The following is a 26,235-nucleotide window of genomic DNA, read 5'->3' on the forward strand; positions in this document are numbered from 1 at the left end:
GGCCAACATAAGCGCGACATGTGTTCCTGACACTGTATGAGGAGACGTGAAAGGCAACTGTAGCACATCGAGCATGCAAAAGGTCTGACACATAACGTCTCTATCTCTGATGCATGTCAGCATCAACCAACCACGTGCATTGACGATTCGTGTTAACCAAAGGGATAGAATTTCGCGCAACGCACATATGAGAAATGAAAAAGAAAAGACAAACCCTGTTAAAAGAGCAAACTATTAAGTCTAATATCTATCTTACCTCGCTCGCGCGAGACAAGACACACATTAGACTGGGGGGGCTTGAAGGGGTATGCACCCGCCTTAACATCGAGCGGGGCGGGTCAACCCACAAGATATAGACAAGAGGCTTGAAATCAGGATGTCATGAAGACACAAAGCCAAAACCTATGCGCGTGACGCATATCACATATGCTCACGCATCACATATGCTCACGCATATCACATATGCTCACGCATCACATATGCTCACGCATCACATCTGCGCGTGGCGCATATCACATATGCTCACGCATATCACATCTGCGCATGAAACATCTGCGCGTGAGAATAAAGAGAAGACCTTGCGCATCCCTGGGATAGGCGCATAAAGGACAACACAACAAATGAGACAATAGTCTAATCCAAATCAGGATAAGGACAACCATGATTGTACTCATCAGACAACCTTCCAGAATGTATCTTTTAAGGAATAAAGAATGTGCTGATGTTGACAGCTGCCAATGAAGGGTGGACAACTCAGCAAAACCCATGTGCCACCATGTGATGGCACATGGGTCAGGTAAAATACCTTGGTCAGAGAATAATCAATGAAAAAGCACCAGGTGTCCTAAGTACACGTGGCGCGAAGCAATAGGAGGAGGCCAAAAAGGCCCTAATTGGGTCTGAGCCCAATCATTGGAAACCCTAATACTATAAATACCACACCACCTCCACAGTTGGGGAGAACAAGAAATACATTCTGAATCCTTTACTCATTTTCACATTCTTATCTTCTGCAATATCTTATTCTCACACCGGAGGGTTACCCCAAAGAGGACCCCTATGTCCCTTTCTGAGGGGTAAGCTCACGGTGCTGTTCATTTTGTAGGTGGAAGAACTCGTATCTCGGAAAACCATCGGTGATATAGCACACTCATACCCGAGGAACGTAGATCGAATACAAGTAAGTCGATCCACGCTTCTTCAGAATGAAAATAGGATAAATTCAAACTGAAATATTTAGGAATGAATCCATAGGTGTCAAGAAATTATTGGCAAGAAGCATGATCAATATGTCACATTGTGTCAAAAGGTTCCAAGTGTAACCTTTATTACATCACACACTTTATTTGCTATATATATATATGCTCTCTTCTTCCCTTCTTAAATATATCACTTGTAATTTTGTGTTCTTCCTTCCAAATTGAACTGCAGTTTCTTGGAGGATTCATCTGATTCCTGCATTTGTAAGAGGTAATTACAATCTTTGACTTTTTAGCTTGATTTTGACTCGATTTGCTTTTAATTTTGAGATATTGTCGACAAGTTATTTCAAATGAAACAGTCTTATGCCATTTTGACTCAAATAAAGTGAAAATAACTTAAAAGCTTCCGTTTGAATCATAAAGTCAAAGCTGTTGCATATCAACCCTCAAAACTTAGAAAGTCTGTTCAATTCTACACTAAAAGTAATTAAGTGTGTGAATTCCCGACACGGTAATTGGAAATTTTGCAAGTTTTGATTAAATGGGTTGAATTTGACAATTTGTGTCAACTCGACGGGTTCACTAGTTAACCCGTTTTAAACTGTTCTTTAACCTTTTTGAATTTATAAAAACGTTTAGAAGTTTAACAATGAATCGACGTATTTTAAGCATAATAATTTAAAGAAAATAAAAATAATATGTAAATTTAGAATTTTAAAGTATTAAAATTTTGAAAAATTCAAATAAGCAGGTTAACCCGCGAACCCACAAGGGCAACTCGAACAGTCGAACCCAACTTGTTTATGTAAGCATGTTTGCGGTTTCGACCCAAAACTGTCAAACATATTTAAACTTAACTCAAACCCGCAAATTACATGTTAGGTTAGTGTTATGCTCTAAATTCACATCCCTACAATGACCAACACATGAAATTTGATAATATTGACATAACTAACGTCCCTAATTTAAACAAATAATTTCCAAGATTTAAGAAGATGGAGACTGGGATTACAAGCAACCAACAAGAAGAAAACAAAGACAAGATGGGCAAATCCATGAAGAAAACCCTGCTTGTTTTGAACTGCCTCATGCTAGGCATAGGCAACTGTAGCGGCCCGTTGGTTCAACGCCTTTACTTTGTAAAAGGAGGGAAACGCGTTTGGATATCGAGCTGGCTGCAAACAGCAGGCTGGCCGTTCTTAATCATCCCGCTAATCTGTTCCTTTTTATACAAAAAAAGAAATGGAAACCAAGAAACCAAGCTCATCTCTTTGAAGCCATCTGTCTTCTTTCCTTGTGTTATTCTTGGATTTCTGACTGGTTTAGATGATTATCTGGCTGCTTATGGCGTGTCTCGGTTACCTGTTTCAACATCGGCTTTGATAATAGCCACACAGTTAGCGTTTACCGCTGGATTCGCGTTTTTGTTGGTGAAACAAAAGTTTTCGGCTTTTACAATTAATGCTATCTTTTTGTTGTCTATTGGTGTTGTGGTTCTTGCGCTTCATTCTAGCACTGATCGGCCCGATCATGAATCGAGTGTCAAGTATTATGAAGGGTTTTTCATGATGTTGGGAGCTTCGGCGTTGTATGGGTTTATTCTACCGTCGATAGAATTGACTTTCAAGAAGGCTAAACAGCCCATTACTTACTCTTTGGTTATGGAGATGCAGATTGTCATATCGTTCTTTGCAACCGCGTTTTGTACTGTTGGGATGCTGATCAATCATAACTTCCAGGTAAACCGATTGACCCCAAATCATCTTAACAGATTGGAAAAGTTATGTTGATCAGTCTTTCAAACTGATTACCGTGGGGATGGCACAATGGTAAGTTTTTGAGTCTCCTTGAGGTAGCGGCTTCACGTTCGAATTCAACTTCCACTAGTTTTCTGGCTTTAAACCTCTTCAAGGCCACCTGTTAACTGTATTTGACCTAATATCACTAGTTAGCAAAGTAAGCATTGATGAGTTCATGAGTTTTCTAGTAACGAGTTCTTACAGCTAAATTGGTAATTAAGTAATAAATTTTGCTTACTTTGAAAAGTTAATAATGTATTTTTCAATAACTTTCTTGTTTCCCAATCTTTAAAACACAAAGACATTAATTATAAGAGTATTAGAACTTCAAGCAACATAAATGCCCAAAAATCAATCTCGGGTGAGAAAATTTTCAAACTCGAGCTCAACTCGTTTATTTTCAATTTAATTATTTTATCTATACATATCTAACTATTGTTATATGTGCATATGATTATAATCTATAAAATTATATTTTAATAATTATATATGCAGTTGATTTAAATAATAACATACTTATCATAATATAAAACAACTATTATATTTGTTCAATCATAAGCTCTACTAGGCTCGAGTGCCTTCTTGAGCCTGGCTACTTTACTAAATTAGCTTATTTTTAGTTTTATGCACGTTTAAGCTCCAGATTTATTTGAGCTTTTACCAGGCCGATCTTGAGTATCCGCTTGTTTACACCGTACTTTTACCACACATCTTATTGTTAGGATTAAGCGCACACACGAAACTGAACACACACGCGAAAGCAATAAACGACACGAGGATTTAACGTGATTCGGTCTAAACTGACCTACGTCCACAGGTGGCAACTAGGTATATCTTTATTGAGTGACAACGATTACAAGTACATGACATCAAATATATAGAGATACACTTAGGGTTTGTATCTTATTAAACAAGAAATCCAAACCGGGTCGGGCCTGCCCTTTAGACTTCAAATAATAAACCAGGCCTACACCGAAAGGCCTACGAAATCCAATAAACTCCCATCGGAGGCCTTGAGTACTCTCGTCTGCACTCCTGATTGTACTTCTGTAATCTAAACATTTAACTTCTGGTTGCCACCGCCTTCTCATCAATTAACCTGAAGGCCCGTTGAAGCTCCCCGGAGCTCCAACACGTCAGTCACGGCTAAAACTGCCCCTTACCCGTTCTCTATCCCTACCGGCTCCCACTGAAACAAACTACCAGATCCCGAGATACTCTGAGAATAAACACTCTTCATATTCAGCAAGTAATTCACTGGAGAGACTTTTACAGCCGGAATACTGGTTTTCTTAATCCACTGTCGACCTGGAACTGTAACTGAAACACGACATGTGCTCCCACTGTCACGATATCCTCTGACTGATTTAACCTTCCTGGCTCGTTCATCCTGAATCTTCACTTTGGCTATGGGTTTGTTACTTGCAAAACGAACCTTCTTCTGCCCACGAGATTCTGTGAACCGGACTTTGTCTTTCACCAAAACTGGATCCACTCCTTTCGGTGACATGTCGACCATATACAACGAACCCATTTTCTTGCCACGAGCAACAACGAGATTCCCTTTGACTACTTTCCACTGCCCATTCCCGAACTTAACATCGTAACCCTGGTCATCCAACTGCCCAACTGAAATCAAACTTTTCTTCAAACTTGGAATAACCCTAACATCTTTCAAAGTCCAAGAAGTACCGGCTGAAGTTATCAAATCAACATCTCCCATACCCGTAACCTCTAGAATATCATCGTTCGCAAGTCGAACCTTTCCAAAATCCCCAAACTTTAGATTCTTTATCGTTTCACTACAGTAAGTGGCATGAAACGATGCACCAGAATCCATCACCCAAGCATCAACGTAATCCTCAACACTAAGAACGTAAAACTCATCCTCTGGGCATTCTTCTGCAGTGTTGACTTCTGTAACGTTCACCTCTTTCTTACCATTCGGACACTGATTCCTGAAGTGTCCCTTCTCTTTACAACCCCAGCATTCAATATCATTACGAGTCCTAGACTGACTCCTCTTCCTACTCCCACTGTCTCGTTGTTTTCCCCTACCTCTACCTTCTGTGACTAATATATCACTTGATGATCCACCTGAATTTCTGTGTCTTGAATCTTCTCCAAGAATCAAATCCCGAATCCCATCAAAAGTAATCTTTGTAGACGAACTACAAACCGCAGTCACTGTTTGCGACCAATTGTCGGGCAAAGAGGATAACAACAAAAGACCTTGAACTTCATCATCAAACTTAATGCCGACTGACACTAAGTGGAGAGGTTCGAATTAAGATTATTGATATGCTTTGTAACTGACCCACCCTCTTTCATTCGAGTTGTCACTAGCTCTCTGATAAGATAGACCTTATTCGCCGCCGAAGGCTTCTCATACATGTTGGATAGTGCGTCCATCATACCACGGGCTGTGGTTTCTTTCATGACGTTAAACGCCACATCTTCCGACAACGACAATGTAATACAAGCCCTAGCTTTCTTGTCTAACTTCTTCCACTCTGCTTCTGACAACTTTTAAGGTTTTTCATCCTCAAACACTACATCCAAGTCTTTCTGACAAAGTAGTGCCTCAATCTGCATCTTCCACCAACCAAACTTTTGTCCATCAAAGTTCTGTATCGAAACTTTTTCGTCTTCTGCCATGACAATGACTAAACGAAAAACTGGATAAAAACAGAGAAAGACACGGCAACGAACGGGCCTGAACTTAACGACTGTTCTACTGAACTCTGTTAAACAATCAACCTATTTAAACGCAGCGGAATAACGAACTGTAAATCAGAAACTGAAACTTTAAATACTGAAACGATAAAACCTTACAAACACGGTTGACACTGGTTATCCGTTTCTTTAACGCTTCTTCTGACTTGACAACTGTTTTTCAACAAAAATAGGATCTTGATTCAAACTTTCATGTCTCGTACTATGCTTCACCGGAGCTGATCAAAAATAAATGTGAGCTGCTGTTCCAAATATATATTTTTAGGCTTCCAAAAATATGTTAACTTGGGCTACTGCCCTAGTTACGGCTCAAAAAAAAGAACAAACACCAAATTTTGGTGAACAAATGCTCCAAGCCAAGGAATTAAGCTTCTGGTCAAAGTGTGGTCACGCCACTTTCTTCCCAACAAAAAAGACAAAAACCTTATATTCAAACTCTTCTTGTTATTTCTTGCAGAGATGCATGATGCTATGGATAATTACTTTCGGAAAAAAACAGAACCCAACAACTACAACGAGCGCGACAGCGGCTGTTGTGGCGGCGAGAGTCGTACGACGACGGCGGCGGCGGAACCCTAGCACAGTAGGGTGGCGGCGGCGGAAGGTTGGTTCTCGTGTTCTTCGTGTGATCTGAACCTGAGCTCTAGATACCACTTGTTAGGATTAAGCGCACACACAAAACTGAACACACACGCGAAAGCAATAAACGACACGAGGATTTAACGTGGTTCGGTCTAAACTGACATACGTCCACGGGTGGCAACTAGGTATATCTTTATTAAGTGACAACGATTACAAGGACATGACATCAAGGGTGTGTTTGGGATTCCTTATTTTCCTCTCCTTATGACTTACAAAGGTTAAATAAGTCTTTTTTGTGTTAATAAAGTGTTTGGGAACACATAAGGTCTTTTCCAATTCTCCTTATCAACAAAGCCAAAATGAGGGTTTTTAATAAGTTGGAGTTTGCTAACTTATCTCCTTATATAATTAGAATACCCATTCCACCCTTCCAATATCCATTCCACCCATTGTTTACTTATGTCCTTTTTGGTCATTTAAATCACTAAGTTAAACCAAACACTTTTAAAACAACAACTTATTGTCTTATGTTAATCCAAACACTTTTTTGAAAACTCATTACTAGAAAGTCATAAGACCTTTTCAACTTGTCATAAAAAGACCTTTTTACCTTAAATAAGCAATCCCAAACACCCCCCAAATATATAGAGATACACTTAGGGTTTGTATCTTATTAAACAAGAAATCCAAACCGGGCCGGGCCGGGCCTGCCCTTTAGACTTCAAACAATAAACAAGGCCTACACCGAAAGGCCTACAAAACCCAACACTTATTACTCCGAAATTGAATACATTATATAATCCTTTTCAACATGCGCATCTAAACACCGTTTGAAGAGGTAGGTCCCAGCAGAGCCCAGTTGGACCCGCAGGACTCACCTTGAAGAGAGACGTCTGCGCAGAAACCAACTGGATCCGCAGGACCCACCATGCTCAGAGACGTGACGTCCTTACGCGCAGTACGCAAGCTGTTCCCGCAGGAAATGCCTCCCAATGGTGAAGTACTCCGCCTGTTCCCGTAGCTGCGGATACAAGCCATCAGGGAAGGCCACCCGCGCAGCAAGGCTACACGCACAAGGCACTTAGCTCTCAATAATTCAGTAGTCACCTGAAGAAGGAATGAGCAAAGCCGGGAACAATCCCGCACAAAGGCAGGAGGGAGAATACTCCCGCCCAAATGAGCCAGTCCGTACGATACTGGAGGATCTTTTGTACTGTACCTGACAAGGTATGGGCAAAAGATCTGACCAGAGATACGACAGCTCATTGACAACAGTATGGCGAGCAGCATGCTCTTGTACTGTATGTCACTATTAGCCGCTGCCTACTCACCAACTCCTGTCATACCACGTGCATAGCCTGCAGTTGGTGGAAAAGGAATAGTACACAGCAGGCCTGGTCACTGTCAGCCGCTGCCTACCCACCAACTACCAGCATGGCACGTCCGTAGGCCACAGTTGGTAGAACAGGAATACTATTCAGCCGGCTACACCTTCTTGGAAACCTACCTTCGGCTATAAATACCCCAAATGGTATGATCATATCATCTTATCTTGTATCTTATATCTTATACCTGATATCTGCTATAGCAATCTCTTAATATACACTTATATTCAAGAGCAATCTAGTCTGATTCTCACGCCGGAGGGTGGTCACAAGGAGGTACCCCCCCCCATTCTCAGTGACGAGCTCACGGTGTCTGTTTTGCAGTTTATCAGAAGAACCATCTTTGCCGGGTCTAACCCCTCGTGGGAAACATCTATTTAACCCCCAGATTATCCGTAATCCGCCCAGGGTCAATTAGTGTTTCTTCATTGGCGCCATCCGTGCATAAAAGCTAGAACTTCATTTTCAGTTTTTTCAAACTTCTGGAAATATGGTTAAAGAAACTCCGGTAACCACAACCCCATCTACTGGGGTAATACCGGCGACTACACAGTTTTTACGAACACTACCCCAGTTACCCAAGCTGGGGCAAGTGCAGTAAACAATCTCTCACTAGGATTCACCGATACCCAGTTAGAGAGACAAAGAACGAGGCTCCCCCGCCAAACACTCGATGAAGTTAAAGCGTGGGCGGAAGCACGTCAAAAAGAATTCCAATCTGAGTTGGATGAACGCTTACGTTCACTCCAACAGCCTGAGGAATTCGGAGAGTACTTGGACGATGATTCGGAGGAATCCGATAGTGACGCAAACCCTCGTCATAGGGCGAAAAGGAAGCGTAAGGAAACGGACTCCCAACCGAGAAGGCGTTTTGGAGAAACCTTCAAACCAAAAAACGCGGGTGGAAACCCACGTGACTTCTCCAAAACATTTACACCAACTGCTGCAAAGGCGGGAACGTCCAAATTTGCAAGGGACATTGCGGAAGCAATCGTCCCGAAAAGTGCCAAACAGATGTCCAACATCGGCACTTACGATGGTATATCTGATCCAGACGATCATTTGAACAGGTTCATAGCGGGGGCAACCGTCAGTAGTTGGACGGAACCTACGTGGTGTTACATGTTCCAAATGACGCTTGTTGGGGCAGCTAGAGCGTGGTTCGATCGACTACCGGTCCACCACATCTACGATTGGGAAGACTTCCAGCAGAAGTTTAGCCAACACTTCAGCCAACAAAGAAAGTATACCGAGGTGCAATGGACAATCCTCAATTGCATTCGAGAAAAAGATGAATCTTTGCCAAACTTCATCACTCGCTTCAACTCAAAGAAGCTAAGTCTGGGTAATATCAGCGAAGATCTTGTTCGCGCTGCTTTCATCAAGGGCGCGAACGACACAGAGCTCATCCACACCTTAACGGGTAGAGATGGCATGCCATCCACATGGGATGCCATCATGACAGCAGCTAAACGCTTTGCGGAAACGGAAAAGCAACTGGGTAGAGATCTCCCCCAGAGCACAAACCTCTACACCCAGAAAACAAGAGAAGACAACATCCTTACCGCCCGACTAAACAAAAAGCGGAAGCTAGGCATTTGGCAGTCAAGGGTAAACTTTGACACCTCATCCGGCTTGCAACATCGGTTAGGCGGAAGGGATAACGTACAATCGAACCAGAACTCCAGATGGACGCCACTCACCAAAAGCGTCACCGAGATATTCGCCACTGAGGAGCTCCCATGGCCAAAGGCTCCAATAATCCGACATCGTCACAATGCTGATCGGAGCAAATACTGTGACTTTCACAGGACAAAAGGCCACAACACTGAAGAATGCACAGACGTGAAGGACATCGTCGAAGCATTTGTCAGAGATGGGACGCTCGCGCACCTCGTGGCGTAACGGACGCTGAGCAGGCCGATGCATGTAGAACCCCAGCTGGGGAAAACATGAATGAAATTGCAGCTTCAATGTTGGAGACTACATACTGCGTAAACAACGAGATCCCAAACCAGGTGCATATCGGCTCGATGGCACTCCCATCCCAACAACATGGAAGGGAGCTCAATTACACAGTTTGCATGTAGATCAATTCCAAACTTGTAAAGAAAAGGCCCAGAGCCACTTCTAATGGAAATGATTCTCCTTAGAACATTGATGCTGATAATCTTACATTTATACTTATGAACTTTCCACACTGATATGCCAGTCTTAACCGCATACATAAGTGGGAAAGAAGTCGTTACTTGTGGAAGGCGGCAAAACCCGCATAAACACAAAAAACGACAAACCTTCACGCAGGTCAGTCATAGGTAAAGTTTGGTGATCCTACTAAGTGAAAGTGCCGGTCCTAACCGCACAAATCATGATAAACTGAACCCATTGACAACCGCGCGTCGAACGGTTAATTTATTCAACACTGATGCCGGCTTTCACCGCATAAATAAGTATAAAGAAATTGTTGCTTGTGGAAGGCGGCAAAACCCGCATAAACACAAAAAACGACAAACCTTCACGCAGGTCAGTCATAGGTAAAGTTTGGTGATCCCACTAAATGAAAGTGCCGGTCCTAACCGCACAAATCATGATAGAAGAAACCGAACTAACCTATTGACAACCACGCGTCGAACGGTTAACTTATTCAAAATACTTAGAAAATTTCTAACAGAACGATGAGGAAAACCTACACGCAGGTCAGATGTAGGTAAAGGTTAGCCATCCTACTAAGTGCAAGTGACGGTCTTACCCGCACAATCACGAACGAGGAAGCAAAACTTCAGCCTATTATCTACCACGTTCAAAGGTTAACTTATTCTAAACACTTAGAAAATTTCAAAGGAAAAGATGAGGAAAACTTCCACGCAGGTCAGATATAGGTAAAGCTTAGCCATCCTACTAAGTGCAAGTGACGGTCTTATCCGCACAATCACGAAAGAGGACGCAAAACTTTAACTTATTATCTGCCACGTTGAAAAGTTAACTTATCTAAGTACTAAAGAAATTGCTAAGTTAAAACAAAATATGCGTGAAATAAACAAGGCAAGGAATTGGCAAATAATCTTTATTCCATCGAAATTCAAATATTACAGATTGCTGGGTACATACCCGCATACAAAAGAATCTATACAAAAATAAAAATCTATAATGGTGGAAAGGGATCTTCAGGATCAGGCTTCAGGACCACTTCCACTTGGACCCGCACCATCAGTAGAACGTGGCGGTTCGAGGAAAGCTTTAAGGATAGCTAGCCCATTATCAGCAACAGCAACTTCGTTCACCTTCTCCACCACCGGATGCGGGAAGGCGGCATACTGATTCACTGCTTGGTCATATACAGCTTCAGTATCAACGTCATATAAAGGGAAGTTGGAAGGCGGGATGCCTTTCTCAACGAACCCTAGACCAAGCAGGAAGCCGGCCTTTTCCCCATCCTCATGAGAAGCGTTGAGGGCTGCGCTCATAGCATCGTCATAAGACGTATCCATGAAGACCCGATGCACAACCTACAAAAAGAAAAAATACAAGTATCAAAACCTTTTCTATTTACAAAGAAAAGCGTAAAGATATAATGAAATTAAACATACATGAGACAACGCTTCTCGAAGAAGCCATTCCTTGGCAACCAGAGCCTCCTGGAGGGCGGCTTGAGCTTGGTTACGGGCGCGTTCGGCTTCACTTTTGTTGAGGTTGGCAAGCAACACTTCTTTAGCCGCAGCCTCTTCAACGCCCTTTAGCTTCCGCTCAGTATGGTCAAGCACCCCCCTCTGGTCCAAGATCTCTTGGAGCTTCTTGGCGTCTTCCATCACCAAGGCATCATGAGCCTGTTAGAGCGCCTCTAGTTTGGCTTTAAGTTCCTCATTCTCGAGGCGTAGAGGCTCAGCAACAGCTTCAGCCTTGGTGGCCCTCTCAGTTGCGTTCCGTGCAGTTTCCTTAGCCAGCCGAAGCTGTTCGTTAACAGCTTGGGCAGCCTTGGAACGGGCCTCGAGCCGGGCCTGAACTTCAACCTCGAGGGCCTTGAAGGCCTTCTCCTTTTCCGCAGCCACTGCGGTAAGCCTCTTGTTCTCCTCCCGGACAGCCCGCGCCTGAGCTACTTCTTGAATACGAGCTGCTTTTAACTTGTCGTTTTCACGACAGAGCAGCTCGACGCGCGGCTGCATCCGGGCCAGGAGAATCCGAAGCTCGTTGGTTAGCCTACCCTCCTGGTAGCTAGCCATTGCTTCCCCCAACGCACCACTGGGAGCTGCGTGACGAGCCCACTCCACGCACTCCACAGGCGTGCGAAGGGTTGTTCCTCGGCGGATGTTCCATCGTGGAACATACACTTCATTGGAATCCGACACTGCAAAAAACAAAAGCAGTTAGGAAAAGATGATATATAAAAAAAATTAAAAAAAAAGGCCAAAAGAACCTTACGCACCTGTAGGGTCGAAAAGAGGCCGATAGTCGCCAAACCCATCACCTGAACCCAAGGGATATCCATCCAAGAGGTCAGGCAGATGGGAAGGAGGCAGAGGTTGGCGAGAAGCCCCAACCATACCTGAAGGATCGGCCGTAGCTGCCGACGTCGGAGGAGGCATAGAGGCCGCCGCGGTAGAAACCAACGGAGGTGAACTCACCGGAGGTGAACTCACAACCGTGGTCACCGCTGCGGAAGTACCCGCAGAAATAGTCACCGCCGGCTCAGTGAAAGATGTAGGAATACCGTATGCCCGAGACACATAATTAGGTTAATGTGGCTAGTCATGTTTGATCCAAGTCGGGTCATACCCAATAACGAGTTAGACACACACCAATTAAGTATTTGTTAAGATAAGATCTATATGACAAATACAGAACACGACACATTCAGAAAATCGGGTTTCTGAATACTTACTTGAAAGTGTTAAATAAATTAATTGGTTAATTTATTTATACAAATAATTATTATTGGAATGATTATTTAACTATATGTTCTTTTATAAAATGGTTTATAAAAGATGGGGTGTTTATATATTTTATAATGTATAAAATAAATAAAAAAAAAAAATAATAATAATAATAATAATATTGGGGCCGGTTTTGGGTGGGCCCCACACCCCAAGCTTTTGGTCAAAGTTGGTAAAGGATGGATGGAGGTTGAGTATAATTCACTTGACTAAAAACCTAACATGTGAATTGGTTGAGATATGATCTCAATATATACATCAACATACTTTCAAGTAATGGGTTAACAAAACACCTTTCTTTCTTTCTTTTCTTGGTTATTGTTTTACGGCCAAGAAAGAAAAGGAAGGTTCGGGTCTCGGTTTTTCGTGTTCAAGCTCCCTAACATAGCTCGGTGTGTGTTGGAGGCTCGGGGTATATTCTATTTGAGGATTTTCCCTTTGAAAGTCTAGCATCAACATCATCATCTTCTTCAACATCAACTACATATCTTAAAGGTTTAAGAATGTAAGTTTTACAAGCTTTGATAGTTTAGTTTTTCCCGTATCATTTGATCCTTGCTTCGGGTTTCTAATAAATAGATTATTGGTAATCTTAAGACATGAATGAACTAGGTTGTTCATGAACATATCTTATATTAACTTGTAATATATACATAAATATACATATGGATAGATATGTTTAGTTTGTAAATATCACGCTTCCGCCTTAATTGTGACTAGTTAAATGGTTAACTAAGTATTTATTATCCATAGAAACACAACAAATGGCATCAAGAGCCGGGATACGGGAAACTAAGCTTCGGGTTTTCGGTTTTATATTTTCCCCTTGAAAGATTTTATACAAAAAAAATTAACATGCATAATTTTTTTTGTATTTAATCTTGTTATATTTTTGGCTTTTTTCAAAAAAAATAATATAAAACCGATTATATGGGCCAAAGCCCAAATCGGGTGATTTTGGGCCGAAGCCCACTTGGATATGGTTATTGGGCTAACCGGAAATAAAAGGGAAAAAGCTATATGGGCCGAAGCCCATTTTTGGTTAAATGGGCCGAAGCCCGTGAGTTTTTTTAATTGGGCCGAAGCCCATGTGTTTTGCACATGTGGGCCGAAGCCCATAAACATGTTATTGGGTCAAGCCCAAATGGGTTGGGCTAGGCCCGATAAGGTCAAGGGGTTTTGGAATGGGTTCCTAAGACATAACGGGTTATGTTTGTTAAAACTAGACCGAGCCGTAGACCAAAATGGATGTTTGATTGTGGTTGATGTTGTGATTGTAGTTAATTATTCAAAGTTTCGGTTTGTAATAATTAATTAGGGGCTATTTTGTAATTATTTATTCATATGGGTATGTAATAAATAGATTATTTGTAATATCTTTATTTTATAGAAAAAATGTATTAGGACATTTGGTTTTGTAAAATTAAAGAAGATTGCAAAATTGGAAGTTTGGGCCTTATTGGGCCGGGTATGGTGATAATGGGTCTCACAAGCCCATTAAAGGGATTCAAGCCCAAATGGACCTAAGCCCACCCAATGAGCCCAAATGGAAGCTTATGGAAGCTAAGGCCCAAGTTCAAGCCAAATGGATCACAACGGGGTTGAAGAAGATGCTCGAAGCATTTGGATGCGGGATCGAGTGGGAGCTACAACATCCATGTGTCATGTGTCCCTTAGGATTGGACCTAAGACACACACTTGTTTCGGCTAACAAGTGTGGTCTAAAATTAGTGGCTCGTGTCTAGTATAATTATGTATGCTTGTTAATTGATTGTTTGATTGTGTGGTTGTTAGATATTAGGATATCAACTTCGTCACTTAGAATTAATTAACAAAGCATAAAACGGGTTCTAATAATTATCGGTAATTACGTGACACATAGTTTAATAAAATGGATTTATTAACTAGCCGTCTCACGCCCATAATAAAATGGTTTATTATAAATTAGAATTTTGAAAAATGGTTTCAAAATAATCATGTTACTAAATGCATGTTAGAACATGATTTAAAGTTTTATAACTAGAATTATTAAAACTAAAAATCCCTTTTTTGAAATTAAGGATAACAAGTTAAACACCATCCTTTTGTATTAACGCTTAACATATTAGTAAGCTCTTAGTGGGAAAAAGGTCACCTAACCGCGTAGAGTAAATTAATATGTTGAGGTAATATTGGCATATAAATGGGAAAAAGGTCACCTAACCGTTTGTATGTTAATATTACAAGTTGATACAAGTAGGACGACTTAAATTAGAACCATGTGAAGAGGGTCACCCAAGCATGGGGTCTAATAGGTGTTGATGGGATAAACATGCCGACATGAAATATGATTTCGAACCGGTCCCATAAACTCTAGAAGTTGCAAAAGGGTTTGCAATTGTTATGAATAACTACCTTGATAAACCGACAATGGGAAAAAGGTCACCTAACCGGAGTCGGGTTTATCGTTGGATTCTAGATTTTAATTATTAATTATATTTGGTATATATATAAAAGGGTATTAATAATTAAAAGGTAAAACACTAAAATGAACTTAATTAAAATTCTGCAGATGGCCGCACACGTCGACGACAACATAATCCCTAACGTCCAAAACGTATCTCTCCGATCTATTCTCGCTAAAGACCGTCTTAACCACAATAACTTTTCGGATTGGTTCCGAAATTTAAGGATTGTTCTAAAACAAGAAAAATTATATCATGTTTTGGAAACACCTATCCCCGAAGAACCGGAAGAGGGAAGTGAGGTCGAATATATGAATTGGGTCAAACTTACGGAAGATTCCATTCAAGTGTCATGCCTCATGTTGGCGACTATGGTTCCCGAAATCCAAAAAGATTTCGAAAACCATAATGCGTACGACATGATTACTCAACTTAAGGAAATGTTCCTTAAGCAATCAAGAGTTGAAAGGTTCGAAACGGTTCGAGCCTTGCATGCATGTAGAATGGATGATAATCAACCAGTTTCAACTTATGTACTTAAGATGAAAAGTTACATTGATCGACTCGCCAAGCTCAATTGTCCCATCTCAAAAGAGTTAGCAACGGATTTGATCCTTAACTCTTTGTCGAAAAGGTTCGACACTTTTGTGTTAAATTATAACATGAACGGGTGGGACAAAAACATTGGAGAACTTCACTCAATGCTTAAAACAGCCGAGGCGAGCATGGGTAAAAGGGTTTTACCCGTGTTTGCGATCAATGAAGGTAGATCCAAGAATCGATCTCAACCCAATCATAAGGCTAAGGTAGCAAAAAGAAAGGGTCCTCCTGTGCATCTTAAGGGTAAGGGCAAATCACCGGTTATGGCAAAGAAACAAAAGGTTATGGAACCGAGGGGTCATAAGGATGATCCTTGTTTTGGTTGTGGGGAGACCGGACATTGGAAACGCAATTGCCCGGTCTACCTAAAGGAGCTAAGAGACAAGAGGAATGCGGGGCATACCTCGGGTAATGTCTTTATGATTAATATTGAGCTAAATCTTATTTCTTCTAACACATGGGTATTGGATACCGGATGTGGAACTCATATTTGCAATTGGTTGCAGGGGTTCAAAAGGAATGAAGACTTAAAGAAGGGCGAAGTGAGTCTTTTCATGGGCAACGGTGCAAGGGTGCACGTGGTCGCTAGAGGAGACTTCACTTTATCGCTTCCAAGTGGTTTGGAAGTTGTTTTGAAAAATGTTTTGTATGCTCCTAGTTTGACTAGGAACATTATTTCTGTGCACCTTCTTAGACAATGTAACTTTGACTTTAAATTTGTAGAATCAGAAATGCATGTATCATCTAATGGTATCTTTTATTTTAAAGCTGTACCAAACAACGGTATTTATGAATTGGTTCATGACAATACCTTAAATAGCTCATTATATCAAACTTCCACTAAAAGACTCAAAAAGGATTTGAGTGATTCCTACATTTGGCATTGTCGTCTTGGACACATAAACAAGAATCGTGTAAATACTCTCCAAAAGAATGGTCTTTTGAAAACAAATGAGTTAGGTTCGTTTGATGAGTGTGAATCTTGTATTCAAGGCAAGATGACCAAAGAGCCTTTCAAAGGTACAAATGAAAGGGCTAAGGACTTGTTGGGTATCATACATACGGATGTATGCGGACCCTTCAAGCCAACTAGTAGGAATAGTGAAAGGTACTTCATTACCTTTACCGACGATTTTAGTCGATATGGGTATGTGTATCTAATGAAACACAAACATGAAGCCTTTGAAATGTTCAAGGAATTTCAAAATGAAGTACAAAATCAGCTCGACCGAACAATCAAGGTACTCCGCTCCGATAGAGGAGGCGAATACCTAAGTGATGCTTTTCAAAGTCATCTTAGAGATTGTGGAATTATTTCACAGCTCACTCCTCCTGGTACTCCTCAACATAACGGAGTATCCGAGAGGAGGAATCGAACACTGTTGGACATGGTTCGATCAATGATGGCACGAAGCTCACTACCGCCATCATTTTGGGGATATGCGCTACTTACAGCGGCTCGTATTTTGAATATGGCCCCGACCAAAAAGGTGGATCGAATACCCTATGAAGTGTGGCATGGAAAGGTTCCATCCTTTTCATATTTAAGGGTATGGGGATGCATAGTTTATGTTAAACGTGACACCCCAAATAAGCTTGAGGCTCGATCCATCAGGTGTATCTTCATAGGATACCCAAAGGATGATATAGGATATATATTCTATGATCCTAGTGAACAAAAGGTATTTGTTTCACGCAAAGGATACTTCTTAGAAACTAAGTTCCTTATGGAAGGACCTAGTGAAAAGAGAGTGGAACTTGAAGAGATTCAAGAATCACTGGATGATACACAGTTGGTCGATACTAGCTTTCAACACGAGGATGTTGAAGGTGATCAAATGGTTGATCATACACACGTTGCTCGCAGATCTAATAGGATTAGTCGACCTCCCAAGAAATATGGGTTTCTTGTGGATGATTGCTACTTGGTCGATTCGGATGAACCGATCTCCTACAAAGATGCTATGTCACAACCTGATTGTGACAAGTGGCTTGAAGCCATGAGCGCCGAGATGCAATCCATGCACGATAACCAAGTTTGGGAATTGGTTGATCGTCCACTTAACTCCAAAATGGTTGGATGTAAGTGGGTCTTCAAGAAGAAGACCGATATGCATGGAAATTTAGATACTTACAAAGCTCGACTTGTCGCAAAAGGTTTCACGCAAACTCAAGGGATTGATTATGATGAAACCTTCTCGCCGGTTGCGATAATTAAGTCGATCAGGATATTATTTGCCATTGCAGCTCATTTTGATTATGAGATATGGCAAATGGATGTCAAGACCGCTTTTCTAAATGGATATCTTGAGGAAGATGTCCATATGGTTCAGCCTGAAGGTTTTGTCGATCCATCTAATCCTGATAAAGTATGTAAGTTAAGGAAATCAATCTACGGGTTGAAACAAGCATCACGAATGTGGAATCATCGTTTTAATGAAGAAATCAAAGCGTTTGGTTTCGTCCAAAACGGTGATGAGGCGTGTGTGTATAAATGGGCTAGTGGGAGTATAATCATGTTCCTTATTTTGTATGTCGATGATATACTTTTATTTGGAAATGATATACCAAGTATGGAAAGCGTTAAAACGTGGTTAAGTAGTCGTTTCTCAATTAAGGATCTTGGAGAAGCGACATATATCTTGGGAATAAAGGTCTATAGGGATAGAAAAAGGAAATTGATCGGACTTAATCAAAGTGCATACATTGATAAAATCCTAAAAAGGTTCAGGATGGAAAACTCTAAGAAAGGTTTGGTACCTATTCCTAGAGGAACCGTGTTAAGCTCATCCCAAAGTCCTAGCTCTAAGGAAGAGCAGGATAGGATGAAGCATGTTCCTTATGCTTCGGCAATAGGATCTATTATGTATGCAATGATGTGCACTAGACCGGACGTCTCGTATGCTTTAAGCATAACGAGTAGATACCAGCACAACCCAGGTGACAGTCATTGGATGGCTGTCAAGAATATATTAAAGTACCTTAGAAGGACTAAGGATATGTTTTTAATATATGGGTCTGGTGAGGAGGAACTCGTCGTAAAGGGTTACGTGGATGCGAGTTTCCAAACTGACCGAGATGATTCTCGATCACAGTCGGGATATGTCTTCATTTTGAATGGAGGCGCTGTCTCTTGGAAGAGTTCGAAGCAGGATGTTGTCGCGTTATCCACTACAGAATCTGAGTACATCGCCGCTTCAATGGCAGCCCAAGAGGCTGCATGGATGAAAAAGTTCATCATGGATCTAGGGATTATCTCTACCATTCAGGAGCCCCTAGAGATATTCTGTGACAATGAAGGTGCTATTGCACAGATCAAGGAGCCTCGTGCTCATCAGAAAACGAGGCACATTGAGCGCAGATTCAACTACATAAGGGATGAAGTTGAAAAGAGAAAAATATGTATTCATAAAGTTCATACCGATCAAAATATTGCGGACCCACTCACGAAGCTCCTCAATAGGCCAAAGCATGAGGGTCATGTTTGTGCATTAGGACTTCGGTATTCTAGTGAGTGGATTTAATCTGTATTTAGTGTTTGTATAAGAACGAATGTAATGGGTATCTCATGAAAATTAATTATGTTTTAATTATTCAATGAGTTATGTTCTATATTTGCATGTTTAATCCATGAATGACTTATGTTGTTCTAAACGTCCGTAGTCGATCATACTTGTGGGAACAAGTATGAAGTTAAGACTATTATGAACCCGGATTGGTTGATATTCATGTGATGAATATAGGGCATAGGTTTGCCACCAAGGTTCATAGATATTTGTGGGATACAAATATTGGACATGATCCGCTCTCAAGGATCACTGCATGGAGTTAGTGCAACTGATCATAAGTAATCCTTGAGTAAAGGCGAGTATCATTGTGTCCTTTGACCTGAGATGCATATTGGATCTGATTTTTCATCAAGTCTGATAACTTGACTCTCTTCTTTGTTTTTCGGTAACACGATGACGTTTAAGAAAGAGCTCAGATATCATATGAGATGTCAACGAGGATGTATGCAGTCAAGATGGGATTTGTTCCTCTTATGTGTTGAGAGTTTAGATGTCTAAGGCCTGTTAAGTTAAATCGTTGAGAGAATGATCACTCTGTGTCTCTTCGATTTGACAGGACATCTAGAAACAAAGGGATATAATGATATGACTTACCTATATCATATCAAGTATGGACTTGAAGGGGATGATGTTATTGAATGGCACTTAGTCAAACACACTAGGGGTGGTGACCTGTTGTTAGGCGGTATTCACCATTAGCATTAACTTCCTATGAGTCTCATGCAAGTGGGAGATTGTAGGAATACCGTATGCCCGAGACACATAATTAGGTTAATGTGGCTAGTCATGTTTGATCCAAGTCGGGTCATACCCAATAACGAGTTAGACACACACCAATTAAGTATTTGTTAAGATAAGATCTATATGACAAATACAGAACACGACACATTCAGAAAATCGGGTTTCTGAATACTTACTTGAAAGTGTTAAATAAATTAATTGGTTAATTTATTTATACAAATAATTATTATTGGAATGATTATTTAACTATATGTTCTTTTATAAAATGGTTTATAAAAGATGGGGTGTTTATATATTTTATAATGTATAAAATAAATAAAATAAAAAAAAAAATAATAATAATAATAATATTGGGGCCGGTTTTGGGTGGGCCCCACACCCCAAGCTTTTGGTCAAAGTTGGTAAAGGATGGATGGAGGTTGAGTATAATTCACTTGACTAAAAACCTAACATGTGAATTGGTTGAGATATGATCTCAATATATACATCAACATACTTTCAAGTAATGGGTTAACAAAACACCTTTCTTTCTTTCTTTTCTTGGTTATTGTTTTACGGCCAAGAAAGAAAAGGAAGGTTCGGGTCTCGGTTTTTCGTGTTCAAGCTCCCTAACATAGCTCGGTGTGTGTTGGAGGCTCGGGGTATATTCTATTTGAGGATTTTCCCTTTGAAAGTCTAGCATCAACATCATCATCTTCTTCAACATCAACTACATATCTTAAAGGTTTAAGAATGTAAGTTTTACAAGCTTTGATAGTTTAGTTTTTCCCGTATCATTTGATCCTTGCTTCGGGTTTCTAATAAATAGATTATTGGTAATCTTAAGACATGAATGAACTAGGTTGTTCATGAACATATCTTATATTAACTTGTAATATATACATAAATATACATATGGATAGATATGTTTAGTTTGTAAATATCACGCTTCCGCCTTAATTGTGACTAGTTAAATGGTTAACTAAGTATTTATTATCCATAGAAACACAACAAAAGACTCAGTAAATATGGCACTGACAGCCGGCGGAGATGTCATCACAGTTGGAACAGTTGGCTCAACTGGGTGAGCAACTGAACCAACTGAAGCAGGCGCAGCCGCCTGGGTCATCGCCTCAGGTAGGTTGACCAAGCCTACCGTCATGGGTCCGGAGGTGCTCCTCCCCGCTCCACCCTGGAATGCGGTAGCATCCACACCTGCACAAAGAAGATAAGTATAATGGCGGAAAGATATGAAGTTACAAAGTAAAGGAAGTTTGTACTTACGGGTTTTCTTGAGCCTAAAAGTGCGAACAGGCGGGGACGAACCCGATGGAGCCAGCCTCTTCACGCCGCTCACCGTCGTTGTCCTGGGCTGCTCGGAGGTGACGGTCGTCTCAGCCTCCGGAGCAGTGGTCTTAGCACCACCAGGGTTCCCCGCCACCTCCTCGCTTTGGGTCTCTGAATCAGACCGATGCACCGGATCGGCAGTGGAGGCAACCTTCGCCTTCCCCTTCCCGCCGGCAGCCTTCTTCTTTCGCACCAACGGAGGACCATCTGCGGATTCCTCATCAGAAGATGACAAGATTAGAGGAATTCCAGCAGAGGTTTCAGCATTGAGAGGTCGAGGGTTGAATAACAACTTACCTGGCCGCGTGGCGCTCAGAATAGGGTGGCCTGGCGGGTAGACCTCCACAAACCGATCCCTCGTTTGCTCCAAGATGGGCAACCCGTTCTCATCGAGAGCACGAGTACCCATCCGAGCGGGACCATCACTCTCCCGCGGCTGCAGGAGAGACTGCAAGTCGTTCCCCTCTGAAATAAAAGAAACAGTTAGAAGACAAACCTATATAAACAAATAAGACAAAACAACCGTAAGGGACAGAGTTCAAACCGTATTCGAGGACGATGGGAACCTGTGACGCCTCCTTCCACACCCGGCTCATCCCAAGCATCACCATCCCAGACTCCGCAAAGCGGTACACCGGAGTCTGGATCCGGGAGATCTTGGCGAACCATTCCGCCTCCTGGTAGTTTGGGGCGTGAAGGGCGGGGAGTGCTATCCCATTCTTAAACGTCATCGCTATCGGGACGACGCGCGCGGAGATATAAAAAAACTCCCTCTTCCACGACCGAAGACTGCGCTCGGTTGCGCAGATCTTCAGCCCCTTGATCCGGTTGACCAAGGTGTACCACCCCTGGATGCACCTCCAAGAATAGAAGGTCATCAACCGGTCAACATGGGGCTCCACGCCCAGAATGAGGCACACCCACTCAAAGTGGCGGATCTTGGCGATCGCCATCGGGTGTACCTCCGTCAGATGCACCCCGTGCCTCTCCAAGACACGGTATACAAACTTCGTTAATGGGAACCTGAGATTCCCATAAACGAAGAATGCAGCGTACACCCCTATCTTGGCCTTGGGGGCATCGTACACCGTCTGGTGTGGCTCCGGAAACTCAGGCTCGAACGGCTCGAGCATGAACTTCCGGACGATGTACTGAAAAAGCTCAGTGGGAAGAGCACACTGGCATTCGCCAGCAGTGCTCTTATCGTCTTTATCAGACGTAGACGTCGGGATCTCGACGTGCACGTCAGATTCCTCGGCAGCAGCTTCGAAATCGTGAGTAGAAGACATGGTTTGGAGGTAAAGGAATGATTTCAGGAGAATGCTTGGCAGAAAGTATTCGCCGGAAATCGTTTACAAGAAGAGTGAAAGTGTGAATTACAAAGGACCCTCTCCCCCTTTATATACTCATCGCAATTAATGCGATGAATTTAATGCGGAAGAGAGAGAAATCACAGGTGCAATGAAACTATGACACGTGGCAAAGTGCAAGCTGGCAACAGCTGTTGAAAGGACGCGTGCCATTAATTTCGCGGCCACGCGCCCAAAAAATCGCGCCCACGCGCCTGAAAAAGCGTCTGGAATGACCATGTACTGTCACGTCGCCATAACTTCCTGCACGTCCTGACACAGTCAGAAGAAACCGTCGGACGACGTTTCAACAGTTTGGACTGTTCTTATCCTTTCATCAACTCTTCGAATTTCAAAATTTCAAAAAAATTCAAAAGTAAGCGGGAAAATACCCCTTACCTTGGCAACCAAGAAACTATAAGACAGGTGCGAGTACAGTGTTAAGGCAAAACCCTTCACATACTTAGCACCTGCAGGGAATTGAAGCCAAGAATACCTCGGCGACCAAGTAACTATAAGACGGGTGCGGGTACAGTGTTAAGGCAAAACCCTTCACAGCACCCGCAGGGAATTGACGCCAGGAATACCTTGGAAGTAAAGTAACCGTAAGACGAGTGCGGGTACAGTGTCAAGGCAAAACCCTTCACATACCTGGCGCTCCGCAGGGAATTGAAACCAAGAAGGATCTTCTGGGCCATGCTTGCGGAAACAGGAATAACATCCCCGCATAGCGGGAACGTCGAGAACTATATTGTTTGAAGCTCCAAGATGGAATTGGTAGTTTTAACATAATTGATCACTATGTTCAAAACTACCAAAACCTCATGGAGAATCCACACAAGTGGGACTCAACGCTCCTGACTTGCGAGGAGGTTACAGACCTACCCGCATCATACCCAAAGATCAAGCAGGAAAGTCGGGAATTTCTGCAAGTGACATTAGGACTTCCGCGGGAAGAATCCCCATGGAAAACCTTAAAACTAAACCCTTTTCAAAAACCCTTTGCTTAAGTCCAAAAGTTCACCTCACTTATTAAACATTCATGAGAAGAACATTGGACTGGGGGGACTTGAAGAGGTAGGTCCCAGCAGAGCCCAGTTGGACCCGCAGGACTCACCTTGAAGAGAGACGTCTGCCCAGAAACCAACTGGATCCGCATGACCCACCATGCTCAGAGACGTGACGTCCTTACGCGCAGTACGCAAGTTGTTCCCGCAGGAAATGCCTCCCAATGGTGAAGTACTCCGCCTGTTCCCGCAGCTGCGGATACAAGCCATCAAGGAAGGCCACCCGCGCAGCAAGGCTACACGCACAAGGCACTTAGCTCTCAATAATTCAGTAGTCACCTGAAGAAGGAATGAGCAAAGCCGGGAACAATCCCGCACAAAGGCGGGAGGGGGAATACTCCCGCCCAAATGAGCCAGTCCGTACGATACTGGAGGATCTTTTGTACTGTACCTGACGAGGTATGGGCAAAAGATCTGACCAGAGATACGACAGCTCATTGACAACAGTATGGCGAGCAGCATGCTCTTGTACTGTATGTCACTATTAGCCGCTGCCTACTCACCAACTCCTGTCATACCACATGCATAGCCTGCAGTTGGTGGAAAAGGAATAGTACACAGCAGGCCTGGTCACTGTCAGCCGCTGCCTACCCACCAACTACCAGCATGGCACGTGCGTAGGCCACAGTTGGTAGAACAGGAATACTATTCAGCCGGCTACACCTTCTTGGAAACCTACCTTCGGCTATAAATACACCAAATGGTATGATCATATCATCTTATCTTGTATCTTATATCTTATACCTGATATCTGCTCTAGCAATCTCTTAATATACACTTATATTCAAGAGCAATCTAGTCTGATTCTCACGCCGGAGGGTGGTCACAACAAGGTACCCCCCCCCCCTTCTCAGTGACGAGCTCACGGTGTCTGTTTTGCAGGTTATCAGAAGAACCATCTTTGCCGGGTCTAACCCCTCGTGGGAAACATCTATTTAACCCCCAGATTATCCGTAATCCGCCCGGGGTCAATTAGTGTTTCTTCACCGTTACCATCTTGTTTAGGCAATTCCTACAGAAGCAAGGAACTTCGAGCTTGGGGAAGTCACATACTACGTGATCCTATCGGTGAATTCCCTTTTCTGGCAATTCTTCTTCTTGGGAGCAATCGGGGTCATTTTTTGCGCATCGTCATTGTTGTCTGGAATAATAATCGCTACATTGCTCCCTGTGACTAAATCGTTAGCGGTTTTGTTCTTCCGTGAGAGGTTTCAAGTTGAAAGGGGACTTTCTCTTGCCTTATCACTTTGGGGATTCATTTCCTACTTCTATGGAGAGCTTAAACATGTCAAGAAGATGAAGCGTGGTCTTGAAGTAAGTTCACAACCGTGAAACTAGTCAACTGCATGTACTCGTGTTACTGATCAATGTGTATATTCTATAGCTTTTCGAGCATTTATAACGTTTTTACGCTTTGCTTGTAACTCCTCTTTTTATTTTGACGATATATGAGCCTGTTATATATTTTGTGAAAATAATATAGCGAATTTAATTAAACAATATAAAATACTGCATTATATATATATATATATATTTTAATTGGTAGAAACTAAACTACCATAAGTTTTAAGTTCAAATAAATAGAAAGTAGACTGTAAATGTCTATTGCTGTATTTTATTTTTCAGAAATTAACAAAGATTTTTTTCAATATATCCTATATTATATGACGAGAAAAAAGCGTATTTATTTGCATAACTTTAAAAGTTTTAAGTAATTACAATTATTAAAACACAATGTACAATCTAATCTTTTAAAGGCTTCAAAATCATTCAAGTCTTTAAATCTTCAGATCTCTTGTACTTTTTTTTTTCCTATCTCACAATGGATGAGAAAATAACTTTGGATGGAAGAACTCACAGTCTAGGACCTTTTGTTTAAGAGTTCATAATTCCATCGTGCTTTTGCCCCACATTGATGAAATTGATGAAGAAACAAAAAGTGAGAGATCATCTACTCTATAAAGTTAAAGTAAGCCCTTGCTAAAATTAATAAATTGTGTAACTTAAATATTAATTAATAAATAATATTTACTATTTTCGCTATTTAAGTTTTTTTTAGCTCTTAGCAAGAATATGGTATATGTTGGGCATTATTATAAAACAAGATGTAAAGTCTAGCAAAATTGAGTCAAGTCAGTTCCATTTTTAGTTGAGCCGAGTCCAAGTTTAATATTCCAACTTGATTTTAATTTTGAGTTGCTTGAGCCAGCTTAGCATGAAGTTCGAGTCGAGCTTGAGCAAGCCTTTGCTTGACTCAACTGGGCTAGCTAATTAACAACCTTTAAGTGTTGTGTCTCTCGTTACATCGTGTGGGCACCTCCCTATAAGCTAAAATGGTTTATATTTCTAGTATAATTTGGATTTGGATCTTATTTTAAAAATAATTAATAAATAATGTAAATGATTATAGAAGTTTAAAGACTATTATTACTCATATAACTTAATTTGTAGCTTTCACTAACATAACTTGAACTGAAATCTTAAAATGATATACATATATATATATA

At 41.6% G+C, this 26,235-nt stretch overlaps 1 protein-coding gene across 1 annotated transcript; it reads left to right on the forward strand.

The window, feature by feature from the left end:
- The first annotated feature begins 1,414 nt into the window (after window positions 1–1,414).
- On the forward strand, window positions 1,415–25,155 carry LOC143577986 (purine permease 3-like). Its single transcript, XM_077061682.1, has 3 exons — window positions 1,415–1,470; window positions 2,188–2,941; window positions 24,734–25,155. The coding sequence occupies exons 2-3, from the start codon at window positions 2,198–2,200 to the stop codon at window positions 25,058–25,060; spliced, it is 1,071 nt and encodes a 356-aa protein (XP_076917797.1). The 5' UTR covers window positions 1,415–1,470; window positions 2,188–2,197; the 3' UTR covers window positions 25,061–25,155.
- The last annotated feature ends 1,080 nt before the right edge of the window (window positions 25,156–26,235 follow it).

This window comes from Bidens hawaiensis, unplaced genomic scaffold, assembly GCF_021521415.1.
Source record: "Bidens hawaiensis isolate Kalapana, Puna unplaced genomic scaffold, B.hawaiensis_p1.1 tig00028985_1, whole genome shotgun sequence".
In the NCBI taxonomy this organism is placed as follows: Eukaryota; Viridiplantae; Streptophyta; class Magnoliopsida; order Asterales; family Asteraceae; genus Bidens; species Bidens hawaiensis.

What these genes read in the sequence shown, in the direction of transcription:
- LOC143577986 (XM_077061682.1), top strand. Translation starts at nt 2,198, where the DNA reads ATGGAGACTGGGATTACAAGCAACCAACAAGAAGAAAACAAAGACAAG. An exon ending in TGATCAATCATAACTTCCAG is followed by an intron (nt 2,942 to 24,733) that starts GTAAACCGATTG and finishes CATCTTGTTTAG; the next exon opens with GCAATTCCTACAGAAGCAAG.